At 43.7% G+C, this 15,548-nt stretch overlaps 1 protein-coding gene across 1 annotated transcript in view; it reads left to right on the forward strand.

The window, feature by feature from the left end:
- Window positions 1–15,548, forward strand: part of SYT17 (synaptotagmin XVII) — a 114,937-nt gene that overhangs the window by 20,744 nt on the left and 78,645 nt on the right. Inside the window, exon 5 of the mRNA XM_006892665.1 lies at window positions 962–1,581. Coding sequence (XP_006892727.1) covers window positions 962–1,581 — 620 coding nt within the window. The remainder of the gene's footprint in view (window positions 1–961; window positions 1,582–15,548) is intronic.

Raw genomic sequence — 15,548 nt, forward strand, 5'->3', positions numbered from 1 at the left:
ATGAATGGATGTCCAGAACTCCCTAACCTTAAAACATTGTGAGTGCAACAATGAATGGATGTCCAGAGCTCCCTAACCTTAAAACATTGTGAGTGTAACAATGAGTGAATGTCCATAGCTCCCTAACCTTAAAACAGTGCTTGAGCAACAATGAATGAATGTTTTAAAGAGAACAGCGAAGTAAGGGGGGAGAGGAGAGTGCTAGGGAGGAAAATATGCAACAGTGAATGAATAGAAATCCAAGTTTTCTGTAAACTTTCGTTAAAATCACAATAGAAAATCTGACGGTACACGTAAAAATAATACAATAAAAATTAAAAAAAATTTAAAAAAATCACAATAGAAAATTATATAAAAAATAAAGACCAAGGTGTATGTTAAAAACAAAACAAAACAAAAAAACCAAAAACAAAACCAAAGCCCCCTCAAAAAACCCCTCAGCAACAACAACAACAAAACCCCCACAATGCCTAGAATTTAAGCGGTTGTCAAGAGCACATACCATGAACTGCCAAGAGAACAAAAACCTCTGTCTTAGGGTGAAACCACGTTTCTCCCTGGAGGCTAGGATTTTGAAGCTCTGTTTGACATACACGGGGCTCGTGGCCAGGAGGGATTAGCCCTTGGAGAAGAGCATCATGCTTGGAAGGGTGGAGGGATAGAGCAGGAGAGGAAGACCCCGAATGAAATGGATTGATAGTAACTGGGGCAATGGGGGTTAGGTGTGTCAGAATCAGTGAGACTGGCTCAGGACAGGGCAGGGTTCAGAGCTTATCATATAAGTCATGATTGACTCGAGGACACATTACAACTCTAACAAGGGCTCCGAGAGGGTGGCATAGGACCCCGAAGCAGAGCCAGAGCCGGAGACCCTGTGGCTTGTTGCTGACCTCCAGGGGTGGGTCAGGAGCGGCTCTGTTTGCAGCAACACTGACTGTTACTTCTGGTGGCTGTTGTTTAGGTCTCGAATCCAGAAGACCCAGCTCCCCACTCATCGACATTAAACCCATTGAGTTTGGCGTTCTCAGCGCCAAGAAGGAGCCCATCCAGCCCTCCGTGCTGCGGCGGACCTACACACCTGACGACTACTTCCGCAAGTTTGAGCCCCGCCTGTATTCCCTGGACTCCAGCAGTGATGATGTGGACTCCCTGACGGACGAGGAGATCCTGTCCAGGTACCAGCTGGGCATGCTGCACTTCAGCACCCAGTATGACTTGCTGCACAACCACCTGGCCGTCAGGGTGATTGAGGCCAGGGACCTGCCGCCCCCCATCTCCTACGATGGCTCACGCCAGGACATGGCCCACTCGAATCCCTACGTCAAGATCTGCCTGCTGCCGGACCAGAAGAACTCTAAGCAGACGGGGGTCAAGCGCAAGACCCAGAAGCCAGTGTTCGAGGAGCGCTACACCTTTGAGATCCCCTTCCTTGAGGCCCAGAGGAGGACCCTGCTTCTCACCGTAGTGGATTTTGACAAGTTCTCACGCCACTGCGTCATTGGGAAGGTGTCCGTCCCTCTGTGCGAGGTCGACCTGGTGAAAGGTGGGCACTGGTGGAAAGCGCTGATTCCCAGTTCTCAGGTAAGCAAGCGGCTTGCGGCCACTCTTCTGGGGAGCTTAAAAATAAATTAATCTTAAAAGTTCTTTTGATCTGGCTTTTTGCAACTTTAAATCTTGAGATTATCTTAGACTCACTAGGAAGCTACACAAACAGAGTGCTGTGTACTCTTCATCCGGCTTCCCCCAATGCTAAGATGATTAGCAGCCTCGGTGTATTATCAGTGCCAGGAAATTGACAATGGCTCCATACTGCTAACAGAGCTCTGCCTGGTATTCTGTGTCACCGGTGCTTAAATGCACCATTCTCTCCTATTTTCTTCTTCTTTCCTCTTTTTGTTATTTTGCTATGTGTCCAGAGACATTTTAGCTAGTGTGTAGATTCCTCCCACGACCCTGGGAGAGTCTGTGATCGATGCTGGGTTATTTAATAAGAAGAGTGATTGGGGTATGAAGCTATCAGTCACTTTGACTTTCAGAAATTGTTTTGGAAAAACACCTCCCCCCCAAAAAAAATGAAGGCATTGAGAACAATATGACAAATGGATGTTTTCCAGGCAAATTGTTGAACTGTGTTCTTTCTCTCTTTCCTGCCTGGGAAGGGGGGATGCATTTGGCCATTTGGGGAGCCTCCCACGGATTAGCTTCTGATTTGGAGGGCTTTTTGAACCCCTCTTGTGGGTGTTCCTGTGTATTAGCGTTATATCCATGGGTTTACTGTGGGCAGAAGGGTGTGTTGGGGGATTTAAATGGCTGTGGGTGACCAGGGCTCACTTGCTCTAACATTGGGGAGATTACTATATATGATGGCTTGAGGCTTAAATATGCTTAAAGCCAAAGCTTCTAGACCTCTCAGACTGACAGCCGGTGTACCATCACTTTCACCACACTCTGTTGGTCGCTTCAACCCAGATTTAGGGGTGAGGAAGGGGAGTCTTGATGGGAGGAATGGAGTGTGCATGGCAGGATGGTAGGATTGCATGGTGTCCACTTCTGGAGGCAGTGTCTATGCTGGCAGGCGCTTAAGAGCAGGAGCTATGTCCCCAGCACATGGCATGGAGTCTGGGGTGCTCTGCATGCTGACTCTATTTACTGAATAAAAAATTATCAAAATTATGACATTGCAGTAGAAAATAAAATCGAGGCAAGGAGGAGAAGTGGGGTGGTAAGCATCCCTCTTGCTCCCTGAAACATGAACGTGTTCCCAGTGGTGTCTGATTCAGGCCAGGGGTAACGTTTCCCTGGCTCTGTCGGCTCCTGGAAAGAATCCAGGCATCATGTGTGAACATTAGGGTTAGGATTCTACTGGGGGAATGCTTGGAATTCCTATCTTAGCTGATCTTCCTGATATTAGTTGATGCCTTCTGGTGAAACAAAATCCCCTGTAAGCCAGTAACAGAAATTGATGATCTGTTGAATATGTGATTGATAAATCAAGGTTAAGATGGGAACTTCTTTTACCTTTTTTTTTTTAAGATGGGATTTTTTTTTATTTTCCCCTTTTAATTTTTATTTTACAGTGGTTTTTCTACAAAATTTGTATACATCATGTTTCACACTTTCCTTCATTCACAGTGTGTTTCTGGACTTGAGGGGAAGGATTGTATAACAATGAAAAAATTTTCTTTCACTTTTCAAAGAGAAGAGTGAACTGAGGCGGGGACAGGGAGAAAAGTGCAACACTGAATGAATGGAAATCCAAAGTCTCTGTAAATTTTCATTAAAATTAATAATAAAAACCCTCCAAACAAATGAACAAAAAAAGATGGAAAATTCTTATACTTCATTTTATCAGCATTGGAAAAGGGCTGGAACAGAACCGATAGACAGTTTGTGGTTTCACACAGTATTGTCTTGAACAGTGAAAGTGATTATGGTTTACCTTATACAGGGGCTCCAGTTTGGTCTTTGAAGTCTGTCTCCTGAAACTGAATTCTTCTAAAGAGCAAGATGCTCACAGCAGTGGTTTTTACCAGTTTCTGTAGACCGTTGTTTGACTGAAATGGGGCTTTTTTGGTTTACAAGCTCTTTCTAAAATATACATAAGAGCAAATTACCTAGGTGCTCACCAGGGGAATTAAAAGAAATAATTCCTCCCCACTGTGCACGTAGTTGCAGTGACCTAGCAGAGAGATACAGGGACGTGCTGTTGAGTGGGCCAGGATAGGGCAGGATCCCAAGACGTTGTTTTTGGGGCCACTGTAAGTCATACTGACTCCATAGTGTCTGTCAACACAATCGCTGCTTAACGAATAGCCTAAAAACTTAGTAACTCAAAACCACAGTGGCTGTTTACTTACACCTGTCAGTGAGGTGGTTCTTCTACTGCTAACCAAAAGATTGTTCATTTGAGTCCCCCCAGAGGCTCCTCATAAGAAAGGTATGGTAATCAAGGTCTGAAGATCAGCCACTGAAAACTGTATAGAGCACTTGTCTGTTCTGATGGGGTCACCGTGGGTCAGGATCACCTCAGTGGTTTGGTTTTAGTATATTGATCAGAAGCCCAAAAGTCAAGGGGAAAGTAGACTATACTTCTTGTTAAAGGAGTAACATGATCACATTGTAAATGACGATATGGGAATGATGATACTATATACTCTGTCACATAGATCTATGTCCTCTAGGGCTGCCTTGGACAGCTGTGCAGGTTGTACACTGCACAAACACAGGAGTTCCTCATTCCTGCAGACTGTAATGTGGATGCCTTTGACGTGTGGTTTTGGCGAAGAGTATTGAATGTATGAATGGCAAAAAAATCCCTGAACACATTGATGTTGGAAGAATTACAAGCTGGAGTGTTCTTTGGAGGCAAGGCGGGTGAGACTTTGTCTCACATACTTTGGACGTATCTTTAGGAGGATTCAGTCCATGAAAAAGGACCTCATGCTTGGAAAGTTGGGGGATCAGAGATGGACAGGAAGATCCTGAACACAATAGATTACACCAGGGGATCTGAGTATAGCAGAGATTGTAAGGATGGCACAGGGTTGGGCAAGGTTTGGATCTGTTTAGATCTAATTTAGATTCGCTTTGAGTCAGAATCAGTTTGACAGCAGCTAACAAGAACATAATGTAAATGGTCCCCTTGAATTATGGCATGCACAGCCTTGTACTTCGGCCCAGACTCTTCAGGATTTTGAGAGTATAAGTGGCCTAGAACGGTGTCAGCAGTGCAAGTGAGGAGCTGGCTTGGTACCAGCAATGGTAGAACACTCAATGGCAGACAGCTTTGTGTTACCAGGCAGATAGCTTGGCAGTCAGACAGGCATTCTGATTCTGTCTCCTAACTCTGTGAACTCAAAGTCCTTGAGCCTCCATTTTCCCATCTGTGAAATGGAGACAGTAAAATAGTTCTTTTTATTTGATGCCTTTGAGCTGTGGTGCTGAAGAAGAGTATTGAGAATACCATGGACTGCTAGGAAAACAAACATATTTGTCCTGGAAAGGGTTAAACCAGGTGGCTCTTTGGAGGCAAGGGTTCTGAGGCTTCGTCTGACATACTTTGGACATGTTGTAAGGAGAGACCGGTCCTTGGAGAAGGACATCATGCTTGGGAGGGTGGAGGGACAGCGCAGGAGGGGAAGGCCCTCTATGAGGTGGATTGATTCAGTGACTGGGATAATCAGGATGGGAGTGTCAGAGACAATGAGATTGGCACAGGACAGAGCAGAGTTTAGGGCTGTTGTACATAGGGTCGCTATGAGTCGCAAGCGACTCGACGGCACATCAACAACAACAACATATTACATCATTTCCAGTTCAAATTTTTTTCACAAATATTGTCTTAGTCTGGATTCTCTGGAGACACAAAACCAGTGAAGCGTGTATATACAGGGAAAGATTTATGTCAAGGAAATGGCTCACATGCATGTAAAGGCTGGCAGGTCCTAAGGTAATTGGTTCAATGTCAGGATAGAGGCTTCTTCTGACTCAAATAACTGCAGAGGCTGACAAATCCAAGATCAACATGTCAGACAGAAGGCTGTTGGCTTCTGAGACTGATAAATCCAAGTTCAGCAGGCAGCCCACTGGGTCAAGTCCAAACATTGAGAGTTCACAGTTCAAACCCACAAGATGCCCCATTGGAGGAGGAGAGGCAATCTCCTCCTGTGCTTGATGGATCCAATTCGATGGCACACAACAAGGAAACAAAAACCACACCAAAAAACACAAAAAAACTTTCAGAGGTCATTTGGTGATGAACCAGATGCAGGATCCCAAAGTAGCAGAAAATGAGTTTTGCCAGATTTCTGTGTATATTTGGTATAGGCCATAACACCAAAGGAATTCCTTTTCAACTGATACATTGCTCATAGCAGTTCTCATCATGAAAGTGCCTTCATGATATGCAATCTCACAAGGGGATGACTGCATCATAATTGCCAAACCAGAGAATCATGGGCAGCCAGGTTAACAAGAACCTTAAACATCACACTAGATACACTAATCATGTTACACAACCGTCACCTTTATCTGTCACTATGTTTAACATCATTATAAACAGAAACTCACTGCTTCCTAAGCTATGATTCTCTCCCCCCAACCTGTGATAACTAATAATAAGTTGGTCCATAAAATAGTGTAATGGATTGAATGGTATCTCCCAAAAGCATTTTTGTCTGAGTCATGATCTGAAGTGGCAGCTATGCTGTGATGTAATTTAGAAGTTATATACTGATGTGGTCATCTTCCATTCTGTGAGCTGATATGATCAGCCAGTCATTTGTAAGGGGGTTAAGGTAGAATACCCTTACTCAGTTCACAACCTGATCAGATGCAAAAGGAATTTCTCTGAAGTACACTTCTTGTTGCCTTTTAATTTTACAAGAGATATGTGAGCAGAGGAAGGATCATATTCCCACCAAGAAAGAAGAACTGGGAGTGGAGTGTGCCCTTCGGGTTCAGGGTCCCTGTGCTGAGAACCTTCTCAACCCAGAGAATGTTGTGGTCAAGACACATAGAGATCTTCAGGAATCACTGAGACAGAAATGTTGAAAAGATGAAAGGACACTCCTTTAGAGCTGACACAGAAAGAATGCCTTCTCATAAGTCTGTTGCCCTGAATTCTTACTCTTAAATTGTGAGAGAAAAATTTCTGTTAAAATAATCCTTTTATGTCTGTTAGGACAGCCTTAGATAACTTAAGATATATGATTCTTTATTCATGATTGTGCAAGGCACTGAACTTTATAGTCTCTGTGAATGTTCCCTATACCCTGAATGAGAAGGTGTCTTAATAATTATCTAGTGCTGCTTTGACTGTCCAATCTGCTATCTCTAATGCTGTAACTATCCATGTTCCTCTACAAAGGAAGAGTTCATAGGGTTTTTCAGAGGCCTTTTATTTAAGAAGTGGGTGACCAATCCTGCTTGGAAAGGTGGATGATCGCAAAAGAGAGGAAGACCCTCAACCAGGTGGATTGGCACAATGACTGCTGCAGTGGGCTCTAGTGTGTCAAGAAGCGTGAGGATGGCTCAGGATAGAACAGGGTTCAGATCCGTTGTTCAGAGGGTGACTAAGGGTCATATTTGACTCAGCAACACCCAACAACAACTAGAACAGAGATATTACAAGTGGGTGACTTTAACAAACAAATTTGTCCTCTTACAATTTAGAATGCTTGATATCCCAAGTACAGAGTCCAGGGTGGGACAGACCAAAAAGATACAAATGACATACAAAAGCCCCTTCCCCGCTTCCTACCAAGCCCCTGCTCTTCAAAAATAACTTAATAAACCAACACACATTCTGACTCATGAGGTTTCCATACATTACAGAATAGAACAGCCCCAGGGATCATCTTGGCTGTAATTTTTATGGGAGCAGATTACTAGGCCTTTCTTCCAAGGATCCCAAAATGGTACTGCAGAGTAGTTTACCCTTGATCTCAGGGGCTAGCAGGCTTTGTCCCTCTGTGTCAGCCATTCACTGGCAGTGGAGCAGGACTTAGTTTTCAGATGGGCAGCTGTGGGATCTGCCTAAAACTTCTGTTACTACAGAGCATTGGTTCTTAGGTAGGGATGCTGAATGTTTGGTGACCTTTGTGCTCTTGAGAACAGGGGACTGGCTTGTTGATGCCTAGTGACTGGATGCCAAGGGTGCTGCTAAACATCCTGCACCATGCAGGACAGCCCTTCTCCCCCTAATAAAAGGATTTAAAGCCCATTGAATTGATTGCCACCCATGGGGACCCCTGTAGGACAGAGCAGAACTACTCCATAGGGCTCCATAACTGTAAATCTTTATGAAGGCACACAACCACATCTTTTCCCAATGGAATTGCTGGTGGGTTCAAAACAGGGATCTTCTGGTTAGCAGCTAAATGATTTAACCACTTTGTAACCAGGACTCGACCCTCGGTAACTGCTGATACACTTTTATGTCTTTATACGTGCCTAATCTAGCGATTTCATTCTGCTATTTCATTGGAAGCAGGAGTGGCATCCACTTCCTAAACAACATGCCTCTGGAAACTCAGTGAGTTTTGAGACACAACGGTAGTTATAGAAAGGCTTCAGATCTTTTGTTCATAGGGTCACTATGAGTCATGCTCGACTCGAAGGCAATCAACAACAATGACAACAATCTAGCTATTTCATCTAAGAGGGATTATAAAATACTGACCCTTTAGTATCTGGAGAAAGGGACCATCTCATGATCTTCATGAGCTGCTGAAAGATCTTATGATTTCATCATCTTCGTGCCAAAAGAACAAACAAATCTGTCTTGGAAGAAGGAAAACCATAGTGCTTCTGAGGACGAGGGTGGTGAAACTTTGTCTCACATACTTTGGGAATGTTATCAGGACACTGTCCTGTTGAGAAAGGCAGAGAGTCAGAGAAAGAGGGTATAGTGTCAAAAATTTATTTGTCAAAGGTTAATTGTTCAAAATGGCTTTGCCACATGACTGGACAAGAACATGCAAACAGGATGTGTTAGTCTATCGACAAGGGGATTGGCAAATTTTGCCATCGGACCAGGTTCAAATTGAGCAGTTCAGCTGCAAAAAATTTGAGAATCTCACGACTAGCAAAGAAAAGGAATCAGAGAGTGCAACCCATGTCCCTTAGGACCCGAGATTCCTGTGCCAGTCAGACCAGGACTTTTGTAAGAGCAGGAGTAGCTTCAGCAGAGAACATGCAATCAGCATGAGACAAACTGATGTGGGACTGTTGCCCCATGGAGCCAGAACCAGAGGCCTTCACCCAAAGCTTGCTGAAGGAAGACACCCTCATGAAGATGAATCTCAGGACGAGGGGAGCTTTGTAACATGGACCTATGCCATGAGGCTGAAGGTCAGGAGGACCTGCAGACACACCTGAGAAGCTGTCTAGGCTGAAGAATTGTATGCTGTTGCCAATCTGAATTATAAATTCCCAAATAACTGTAAGGAATTATACACTGGAGAAACTATTGGGCTGAAGGCGTGTATCCTGTGGCCAATCCGAATCAGAACTTCCCTAATAAACCCCTTAACAGTGAGTGTGAATCTGTGAGAGCTGTGTGGTCATTGCAATGGATTTTGGATTCAGTAGAGCAATCGATTGGTGTTGGAGTTAGTAGAAGTAGGTGCAAGAACATGAGAGACCATGTCTAACCTTGTAGAAATTGGTTTTGTATTGTGGATGTTGTTGATAGGGACAGTTCCACTTTGTGGACTTAGTGGAGATCAGATATGGCCGTCTGTATGCTGTGTACACTTATTTTGCTGAGACAAAGACCATCAGTGAGATGGATTGTTATATTATCACCATGGGTTTGAGCAGGACAAGAGCTTGAGAATGGTGCGAGATATGGCAAGGTTCAGATCTGATTTTCATAGGCTCATTGTGAGTCTAGTCAACTTGCTGATACCTGACATCATCAACATGATCTTTGTTATCAATATTATCTCTGCATGTTTTCCAGGCTCACCTGTGTCCTGTCATGTATCATGATTTCATTTACCTGCATGATTCACATATATACCATTGGACAGATGAATTCAGCCTGTTTCTGCCAGGACATTATCTAGGAGAAAGTCACTTCATTTGCTCCTGTGTGTATGAGGCTTTGGTGAAAAAGGGAGGTGGTGATAGTAAGGTTGGCACAGAGATTAAGAAGGACCAGGACCCAAATATTTTAAAAAATGGGTGCATAGAGTCATAACTGGAGTGAGGAGGACTGTGGGTCAAAGCCCTGCAAGAATCTTCATCCCCCTTTTAGCAGACCACGGCTGCATACATGTTGCGTAGCAACCAAATCTCATACACCTTGAATTTTAAACAGAGTCAGAAATAGCAGTGCCCGGCTCGAAGATGGTGTTGACCGCCCACTGGGTGCAGCTCTCTGCTGATACCCAGTCTCACCCCCTCCTCTGCCCAATGGCTCCCGAAAGGGTCACTGGACCTCTTCAGAGTCTCCCATTTCAGGACTTTGATCCACCATGTTTCCTGTTCCAGGAAATGTTGTCATTCTGATTTTGCTTTGAAGCAGTTTGAATTGTTTGAAAGCCCTGGTGGTGGCTGTTGTTGAGCTTGTACACAGCAAAGCGTACACATTGCAGCCATTGCTACGGTTTAGTGACACTGACAATGCTTTTTGAGCCAGGCAGTCATTCTTACCTTCTTTTTCTGAGCTGTTCTTCCCTCATTAACATAAACTCCGTGCCCCCTAAGGTTCCTGTCTCACCTTTCAAGCTGCATCTGTCAGTTTGATCTCTTTAAAGAGCACAGAACAGACGTTTTTACTAGTTAAACTCAACCAGTGCAGTAGATATTTGGAGGCTTGAATAAATAGGGTTTGTTGAGTGAAAAGGATTCGCTTTGGTGTTCGAATGCCTGGTTAAGTTCCAGCGATACTATTCACCAGCTGTGTGACCTTTGGCCCAACTCCTTTGCTGTAAATGAAGAAGAATAATAATTCTTTGTCCTGTCGTCTGTTGGTTTGTAGTGCTGTGGTGGCTGTGTGTGGTTGTGGTGCTGGAAGCTTTGCCAGTGGACTTGAACATGACAGTGATTATGAGCATGGCACAGCACCAGGCAATGGTGCTTTCTCTTGTATGTAGGGTTTCTATGCTTTGGAACCAACTTGACAGCAGCACCCGACAGCAACAATGCTTATTAGTTCCTTAGAAGTCAGGAAGGCAAATTTTATCTTGTCAGCTTTGGACATATCATCAGGAAAGATCAATTGCTAGAAAAGGACATGGTAAGCTAGGGAGCTCTGGTGGCCTAGTGGTAAGTAGTTGCGCTGCCAACAAGGAGTCACTCAGTTCAAATCCATCAGCTTCTCCACAGGAGAAAGATGGGCAGTCTCCTCCTGTGTGATTTACTGTCTCTGGAAGCCTCCTTAGAGGGTCAGCGATGGATCTGTTCTGACTCGATGGCAAAAAAGAAGTTGGAAAGTTAGAAGTTAAAAAAAAACACCAAAAAAACAAAACAATGAATGAATGGAAACCCAAAATCATTAAAATTAATAAAATTTAATAAAAAAAGGAAAAAGACAGATTGACATGCCAGAAAAATGAGACAGATTGACACGACATATATTTTGCACATTTAGTGTTCAGCGGCCATGATGGTTACTTTTTTATTTTTTTAAATTTTATTGTAAAATATTGTAGCATAGTAGTGGGTTTTGGCTGTATATCAATGAAGAGGAATATTTTCACTGATAATTACAGTCTCTTCTAATTATATTAAATTTATCAATCTAATAATATTTACCATCATGTCTTTCACAAATCATACTTACATTTAGTGATTTTGGGTTTTTTCCATTTTTTAAAAATTTTATTTTATGAATTTTAATGAACATTTACAGAGATTTTGGATTTCCATTCATTCATTGTTGCACTTTCCTCCCTATCTATCCCTTCCCCTCAGTTTGCTCTTCTCTTTGAAAATGAAAAAAAAAATTCCTTTATTGATATACAATCCCCCCGCCCTGAGTACACTCCCCTATGCAGCCTTCATTCTAGACTCTTGTGATAACCATAGTACCCTATCATATTGCTTTTAAACTGTTCTCTCCCTCATCTGTTCCAATGCAGCATGCATAATTTATCCAGTTTTTCTCAGTCTCACCCCAACCCTGATGTCAGTCCATCATGATGGTGACTTCTGTGGATTCTGAAGAGTAGAATGGTGTGCAACTCTGTGTACAACTCTGTGTGCTGGCCCAGAAATGAAACCCTTCCTGGGCCAGCGGCTTCAACAATGGGGTTGGACAGAGCACAGATCGAGGAGCTGGACCAGTTCTGGACAGCATTTCTTCCTGTTGGGTGGGAGGTCACCATGGTTCAGGACGAACTTGAAGACACCTACCAGCACCAACAATGCTTGTTGTTCCTCCACTGAGAAAGCGTTACAAGGACAGGAGGACCCATAACTCTTACGTAGCACTCGCTGTGTACCAGGCATCATGCTAAGTACTACTCATTATGTCAACTATTATCAACCCATATTCATAGTTCATACTCATTTTATGTAATACATTTATATTCAACCCATATTATAGTTGGGGAAAGGAGACACATTAAATGACATGCTTGACAGAACTGCATTTACTAAGTTACTAGAACTCGCCTCACATACTTTGGATATGATGCTAGGATGGGGCTATTCCTTGGAGAGAGACATGATGTTGGGAAGGGTGGCAGGTTGGCAAAAGAGAGGAAGACCCTCAACCAGGTGGGTTGACATGGTGACTGCTGCACTGGGCTCTTGTGTGTCAGGAAGTGTGAGGATGACGCAGGATAGAACAGGGTTCAGATCTTTTGTTCATAGGGTCACTGTGAATTGTGCTTCACTTGACAGCACCTAAGAACAACAATAGACTTTAGTTAATAGAACTGTTTACTAAAAGACCTGTATTTACTAAGGTAATAGATCATAGTTTATAGAACTGTTTACTAAGTTATTATTTATTATTATTAGATGCTATCAAGTCAAGTATAACTCATAGCGACCCTGTAAACATGAGATCTGAACCCTGTTCTCTCCTGTGCCAACCTCACAAGGTCTAACACACTTGAGCCCACTGCTGCAGTCACTGTGTCAATCCACCTAATTGAAGGTCTTCCTCTCCTCTGCTGTCCCCGCTACCTTTCCAAGGATGATGTCCCTCCCCAAGGAATAGCCTTTCCTGGCAAAGTGCTCAAAGTATGTGAAATAAAGAGTTAACAATCCTGGCCTTCCAAGGAGCACTCTGGCTTCACCCTCTCTAAGACATATCTGTTTGTAATCTTGGTTGTCCATGGGATATTCAGTTCTCTCCTCCCACACAACTCAGAGGCCTCCAATTTTCTACTGTCATCCTTATTCATTGTCCAGCTCTCAGATGCACAGCAAATAATTGCAAGGTAAATTAGTAACTTATTATTGAGTTACTAGAATTTAGGAAATGGCAAAATGGGATTCGAACCCAGGCTTTCCAGCTCCAGAGGCTGAACTCCTAGCCACTCTGCTCCATCTGCTGTGTCTTGATAGAGCGGGAGAAGGCGAGCCAAGAACCTGGAGCAGAGCAGGGTATATACCCTGAATAAATGGTGCCTGCAAGACTAGGCCCTGAGGTGTTTGTGGGGAGAGAGGGATGGGTTTTCATAGGGTCTCTTGGCTATAATTGTACCTCTCTCACAAAAATTAAGGAATTGGTGTATAACGCATGGCAGATATGCCGGCAGACAGCTGTTGTGGTTAGATACCATCGAGCTGACTCCTGCTCGTAGATCTTATGAACAACAGATCTGAATCTGAACCTTGCCCTGCCCCAGCCTCACAATCTCCACCATGCTCAAGACCATTATAGTGGTCCCTATACGAGTCTATCTCACTGAGGGTCTTCCTCTCTTTTGCTGACTCTATGTTTTCCAGAAGGATGCCTTTTCCAAAGGCTTGGTCCCTCCGGATAACATGACCAAAGTTTATACGATGAAATTTCACCATCCTTGCCTCTCAGGAACAGCTTTCTTTATTGCACTTCCTCTAACACAGATTTATTTGTTCTTTTTGGCAGACAGAGGGTAGAAGGAATTTAGAATATTTCTTCTCCCCCCCAAGCAAAAAATAATTTATGTTAGGAGTGGCCCAAACTTAAGTACCTGTAAATGCCCCAGCCTGGGAGCTCAGCCGCCAAAGCTACCTGATAAACGTTACCCTGACAGCGGTTGTAACAAGGGTCTCCAGTGTATCAGAGATTGTACGGAGGGCATACAGGGTAGGGCAAGGTTCACATCTGCTGTTTATAGAGTTGCTATGAGTCGTAATTGACTTGACAGCACCCACTGTCATGTCCATTTAGTATCTGGAGACCACCTGTCACCTGATATTGGAACAAACCAGGCCCTGCACAGGGGAAAAAAACATGTCTTTCCCCTGTTGCTCCCACTTTGCTCATTCAGGGCCAGGGCTAATTTTTGTTTGTGTTCACTCATGGTTATTAAGGAGGTTCCACTCTTCCCCCCCTTTCTTCTTCTTCTTCTTCATTTTAATGAAGATTTACAGATATTTTTGATTTTCGTTCATTAGTTGTTATACATGTCTCCCTGCCCACCTCTCTCCTCCAGTTTGCTCTTCTCTTTGAAAAGTAAAAGAAAAATTCTTTCATTGTTATGCAATCCCTCCCCCCAAATCCACTCTATTGTGCAGCTTTCATTCTGGACTCCTGTCATGACAATAATACCTAATCATATATACCTTTTAAACAGTTCTCTCTCTCATCTGTTTCAATGCAGTATACATAATTTATCCCATCTTTCTCAGTCTCCACCCAACCCCTATGTGAGTCCTGTTTTACAGCAGTGGCACTATGCAGTGTTTGTCCTTTTGTGACTAAGATATTTCACTCAGCATGATGTCCTCCAGCATCATTCATTTTGAACAATATTTCATGAGTTCCTTGTTTTTCAGTGCAGCGTAGTATTCCATTATGTGGATATACCACAGCTTCTCTATCCATTCGTTTGTTGATGGGCACTTAGGTTGTTTCCAACTCTTTGCTGTTGTACACAAAACTGTGATAAACATGGGTGTGCACACTTAACAGTCCTTCTCTCAGCTTCCAAGTTTGTAAATCTCAAAGTGAGGACTGCCTGTCTTTCTCCCACCAACCTGTTGTGGATTTAAACCATCGGAGACCCCTGGCATCGGAGTTAACATTGCAATGTGCTCTGGGTTATGCTGGTTTGAATCTACCAGCTGCTGTATAGGAGAAGGATGGGCTGTCTCCTCTCGTGTGATTTACTGCCTCTGAAATCCTGCTGGAGGGTCAGCTGTGGGTCAGTTCTGACTTGACAGCTCACAGCAGTGTGCCACCAGGGCTCTCCCCAGCTGTGATCATCAGGCATTTTTATTTGTTAAGAGATTATTAAACATGATAAAATAATATTGCCATCGAGCCAATGCCAACTCAAAACACCCCCCCCCCCCCAGGTAGGATAGAGGACAATAGTCCTGTGGGCTTTCCCGTAGCTTTCATCTTTGTGGGATCAGACGGCTGCATCTCTGTCCCATCGAGCCTCTGGAGGGTTCAAACCACCGGGCTTTCAGTTAGCAACCATGTGCCTAAACATTGAGCAACTCACCACACTTTGCTGAATGTTGGTTTGTAAGTAAAAAATTCCATCTTGAACTTGGCCATGAGTTGCTGTCAGCCTGGACCTCCCAGCAGTGTTCGGGCTTCTTGGTGTGTGAAACTTGTTTCCTGCCCAGTTTTGGTGAAGAGCAGCATTTTGGCAATGTTGCTGTGCCTGGACTGGACCCTGGCCAGAGCCTTACAAAACAGCTGCCAGCCAGAAGCTGCTTCTCACACGGCCCTTGTTTTCCTTCCCTACTTCCTCCTCCTTAAATAGAAATTGATTTTACATTATGGACGTTAGAAGGAGCTTTTGATTTCTAGTTCATAACAAGAACTGAAAGAGACTGTAGTCTGAGATTCACTTGAGACCCTCCATCTTCACAGCTTCCTGCTGATTCTGATGCTAGAAATAGAACAAAGGCAGGAGAAACCC

This window comes from Elephantulus edwardii, unplaced genomic scaffold, assembly GCF_000299155.1.
Source record: "Elephantulus edwardii isolate Elephantulus edwardi_28Jun2011 unplaced genomic scaffold, EleEdw1.0 scaffold00117, whole genome shotgun sequence".
Lineage (NCBI taxonomy): Eukaryota > Metazoa > Chordata > Mammalia > Macroscelidea > Macroscelididae > Elephantulus > Elephantulus edwardii.